General features: G+C 40.2%; 1 protein-coding gene across 1 annotated transcript in view; it reads right to left on the reverse strand.

Moving 5' to 3' along the window:
- Positions 1-602: 602 nt before the first annotated feature.
- The window catches only part of LOC122264495 (PCNA-interacting partner), a 14,451-nt gene continuing 10,053 nt past the window's right edge, over positions 603-5,000 (reverse strand). Inside the window, exons 7-12 of the mRNA XM_086550295.1 lie at positions 4,902-5,000; positions 3,815-4,019; positions 2,433-2,581; positions 1,519-1,641; positions 1,125-1,293; positions 603-845 (exon numbers count right to left, since the gene is read on the reverse strand). The exon at positions 4,902-5,000 is cut by the window's right edge and continues 56 nt beyond it. Of these exons, the coding sequence (XP_086406421.1) occupies positions 603-845; positions 1,125-1,293; positions 1,519-1,641; positions 2,433-2,581; positions 3,815-4,019; positions 4,902-5,000 (988 nt within the window). The remainder of the gene's footprint in view (positions 846-1,124; positions 1,294-1,518; positions 1,642-2,432; positions 2,582-3,814; positions 4,020-4,901) is intronic.

The following is a 5,000-nucleotide window of genomic DNA, read 5'->3' on the forward strand; positions in this document are numbered from 1 at the left end:
TCTAATATCTTGAGTAAATATCGTGTACAATATCTGAGTCGAGAGATGTGTAGAGTGATTAGTTCAATGCTCGAGAGAACTTCAGGTGCCAATAGTAATAGCATGTGTTAACACGAACCCTAATTTTAAATCTCATCCTCTGTATTATAAATCTGAAGGTTCATGTCAATAAATACATAACAAAATGATGAAACAAATATCTCTGATTCTCTACACATACTGCGCGTTCAATAGAAAGTACCATACTTACCATTCTACTCATAAAAAATCATTATCACAAAACACTTCACACAATACACACACAAAATGTCAAAGCAATAAGTATTACTTATCCCATCCTTAAACATATCCTTTAAGCAACATAAATATGAGACTTCATTACATTTAACATAATATATAAAAAGGAACACATATTTCTCTTAACGCCGAATTCCCAGATAAACAGTAAAGAAAAATAACCATCAACCCCAGTTCACAACCCCACTAACATAGGACCACTGAGGGACCATCTATGGTCACTATGAAGAAGAACGTTGATCTTTACCCCGTACACCTACTGGCCCTTTAAGGAATGGGTCTCTTTACAACTATGGCATTGTACTTTATTTGGATGGTGCTTTCTTCTTCTGCTGCTCAGTTGCCTCGGCTTTGGGTTTCTTGTTCTCTGGTTCTGCCGAAATGTTGGATATGTCGGTAAGTAAGGATCTCTTGCTGCGTTTTCCCGTGGTCTTCTTGTCGTTTTTCTCTGCTGGGTTTGCTTTGCTCGTCTCTTCTTCCATTTTGTCTGTCTCCTGGGTGCTGTTTGAGGCTGCTTCCTTTGTTTCTCCAGCTTCATTACCATCTCCCTAAAGTATGATTACAATTAGTGGGAAGTTCTGACTGACAGAATACGTAATTATATTTGCCAAGATGTTAATCTGTTTCTAGTTTAAAAAGGTGTAAATGATCATCATCTTAATCCCGTCAAAATGCTTCAACTACTAATAAAAAAATGGATTTCTACACACACACACACACACACACACTTACACATCACACACCCATACTCACTCTCTCGCTATACAATTTATCCCTTAACTTACTTCCACCATATTAGAATAACTAAAAATCAAGGAACAACTTACCTCCCGCTGCGGCAGAGAACTGACAATCTCCCTCCAGCTCTGACTGCTTGAACCGCCTTTGCCCACAGCCTTGAGCGTTGGACCTATGACTGGTGAGAGGCTGTTGCTTGCACCATTTGGCCTCACCGGGGACAGATCTTCGGGAGCCCAAGCACAGGATGACTGGAATCTAGGAAGGAAATAAGTAATGTTTGAGAATGTTACCTCAGAGAAAAAAATACGGGTAGAGATTTTCTAAAATGCAATCCATTATTCATCCATCTAGCTTCTTATCAATTGTCACAGCAGGTTTACCCAAAATAAATGGCAACTTCCCAAATAGTAGCTTCAAATTATGACAAAAACCTCCATTTCGATAAAAATACAAATCGACTGAATTACACATGCACCATACCTCATAGGCTGTGCTTCAGGCTTAGGACCCAATCCTTTTTTCTTCATGATTCGAACTAGGAGGTTCCCTTCGCCCTCTACTCCTCCTGCACTGGTGACCTTCTCTCTATTTTCAACCTCAGTACTCGGAGACCATGTGAGGCAATCATTCCATAAAGATGAAATCTCTGCTCACATCCCAAGAGTCTAGAATCATCATAAGAAAGGTAAATTTCTCGTTAAAAGGTGTGTCGGAGCAAACGCCACTGCAACGGAGAGAAACAACCTGACAGTATAAACAATCAAGTCACCATAACCTCGTTCTTAATATTAGGAAGTCAAAAGAACCATCGCTAATACTTTGAGCGAACTTCATCATGGAAATCCCCCTTAAAAGTAAATAAAAACCATTAAATAAAGCCATTCTCTGATTCTTTTTCAAAAGAAAAGAAAGATGAAATAACAGCTAGCATAATACCTTACAGATAGTTAATTCATCTGAACCTACACAATGACATCTCTTTCCATAGTATCAAAGAGGTTTAAAAGGAACCGTCCAAAAGCTAGCTTAATTTTATTACACAAATTCACTAAAACTGACCAACTCTGACGCCAAAATATTACAATAGCGAAGTAGCTTCTAATCTGACTTCTTCAGATAGATCTTGCGAAACAGATGAGTAAGAAATAGAGTATGGCCAGCAAAACAATTTCAACATCTATCCAGTACCAAAATATTCATAAGATCTGAATTCATTACTCATTTCCAATTTCTAAAGTTGAAAACATATAAATGACAAAAAGCTGATACCAATGTCAATATAAAAATGATTGCATTGGATTTTTCTTCTTCATATCTTACAAAAAAAGAAAGGGAGAAAAGAAAGAAAGAAAGAAAAATAATCTTATGAAAGGCAAAGCGCAACATTGCAATACCTAAAGAGCGTCAGGACGGAGGGGATTCGAATGGGTGTGGCCGTCTTACGGGAACTGCTGCACTGCGTAAGGAAGTGCTCTCCCAGGGCATCTACAATACCCATCGATGATGCATGACTGCTGACCTCATCACACAGCTGCAGCAATACCTGGATGATCACAGTGAGGTTAATGGAAAGAGTTCTAGAAGAATTAATTATTCTAGTGACAGAGGACATCCCATCACATTATGATACTTAACCATATACACACACTGTACAACTAGTCATAACTCTATTTGCCGTCTATAATATATTGTGGTTGCCAATTTGACCGAACATCCCTTTTTTTACTGGTGCATGACTACATCCCCTTCAGGTTAAACACTACTTGAAATCCTCTCTCAGATCTATCCTTCACATGTACGCGCTAGCTCTTTAATTCATAGAGACCTGTCCTTTTTTTCAATGTTGGACATATTTCCATAACTCATAAGTGTGAATTTTTTCCTTTACCTTCAGCATTTTTTCATTCACCCTGTTGATGTCAGTGGAATGTCTCACTTTCATGATTTATTAAGAGATGTTGAAAAGACTGTGTAAGTTTTCAGAGAATATCACCAGAAGTATCTCGTAGTAGTGACAGGAACTTTTACCAAAACAAACCCCTACTAACTTTGCCATAAGCAGTCAACAGTTTTTGCCATAAAACAACATGGTACATGTCCTCTATTCAGCCTTTTCACCTTAATTTGATCCATAATTTTAATTTTTGTAGTTGTTACTGTTGTTCCCTCATATGCAACATAACCCAAAAGGGGAAACATCTCACTGACTGACACAGAAAAGGGGAAACATCTCACTGACTGACACAGAAGGCATGAAAAAAAAAAGAAATTGCTGGAGGCCTCGTACAAAGTCGGCAATGTAGACTACCAGATATGTTCACAGCTGTGGATGAACTATTGGGATAAGTGCATGCATTCAGAAGGAGAGTACTCTGAGGGATACTAGAAAATTAACAAAAATTAAACCAGTTTCTTTTTGGCATCCCTTTGCATATATCTACATATGAAACAAATAATCATATGAATGATCTTCATACATTACTCTTTGGATGCAGATTTTTTTTTTTCTTTTTTTTTATAAGCAATCAATATTTAAGTGCATCAAAAGATGAAAGTCATGAACAGAAAAACTATAATCAAGTTGCCAGTTACCACTATCAACTAACTTCATACTAAAAATCACCACCTAAATTTAAAGATGAAAGACTACAGACCAATTCCCTTTCTCAACAAACTTCCATTCGATTCGATACCTATCTAAACATCCTTATTTGTATCCCATTCATCACCAGATATCATTTGATCAAGAACCATCTCCTGCAACTCTGGACCTTACCTTCAGACAGGGCCGAAGACCTTTTGTCTGAAGGGCTCGTGGGGTCGCCTGCCCATCCCCCTGGCGGTGAAGGTCATCCAGGAGGCTGTCAAGGGTTGCGTTCAGCTTGCCCCACACGCTCTCTATGGTCGCCTTCTTAAGGACGCAGCCCCTCATCCGCACCATCCCGCTCTTGATGAGGGAGAGCACTTTTGAGGACGCTTTCCTGGTGACGGGAAGAGGAAGAGATTTAGATCAAGAGGAGAGGAAGGTAAGGGATGCACAAGTGATCTTGCATGAGAGGAATCAGGCATTATCCTCATGATGTCAGGAGTGCATATATAAATGCAATGTCCAGAGAGAGAGAGAGAGAGAGAGAGAGAGAGAGAGAGAGAGAGAGAGAGAGAGAGAGAGAGAGAGAGAGAGAGAGAGAGAGAGAGAGAGAGAGAGAGAGAGAGAGAGAGAGAGAGAGAGAGAGAGAGAGAGAGAGAGAGAGAGAGAGAGAGATGCTTGAGAAGAGAGAGAGAGAGAGAGAGAGAGAGAAGAGAGGACATAGAGAGGGTAGGGGAGTTGATGATGAATGACAGATATGATAGAACATTCACTAAATATGCGAGTGATAGACAGAGTTACGTATTCGAAGGAGAGATGAGAAGTAGCTTAAGAGAGAGAGAGACGAGAGATAGAGAGAGAGAGAGAGAGAGAGAGAAGAGAGGAGAGAGAGATAGAAGAAGAGAGAGAGAGAGAGAGAAAAGAGAGAGAGAGAGAGAGTAAGAGAGACTGAAGTGAGAGAAGATGAGAGAGAGAGGAGAGGAGAGAGAGAACAGGGGAAGAGAGAGAGAGAGAGAGAGAAGGGTGGACGGAGAGAGAGAGAGAGAGAGAGAGACAAGGGAGAGAGAGAGAGAGAGAGAGAGAGAGAGAGAAAGAGAGAGAGAGAGAGAGAGAGAGAGAGACAGAGAGAGAGAAAGAGAGAGAGACAGAGAAAAAGAGAGAGACAGACAGAGAAAGAGAAAGAGAAAGAGAGAGAGACAGACAGAGAAAAAGAAAGAGAAAGAGAGAGAGACAGACAGAGAAAGAGAGAGAAAGAGGACTAGAGAGAAAATTTCACCTCAGATCAGGTTCTTCCTCCGCCACACTCTGGAGCTTCATAATGGAATCCACAAACTCCCCCAGAGGCTTGGCATGGAGCAGCACTGGGTTGTCTGGC

This window comes from Penaeus japonicus, unplaced genomic scaffold (assembly GCF_977035675.1).
Source record: "Penaeus japonicus unplaced genomic scaffold, GWHDUDI00000001_assembly GWHDUDI00000023, whole genome shotgun sequence".
NCBI classification, from domain to species: Eukaryota; Metazoa; Arthropoda; class Malacostraca; order Decapoda; family Penaeidae; genus Penaeus; species Penaeus japonicus.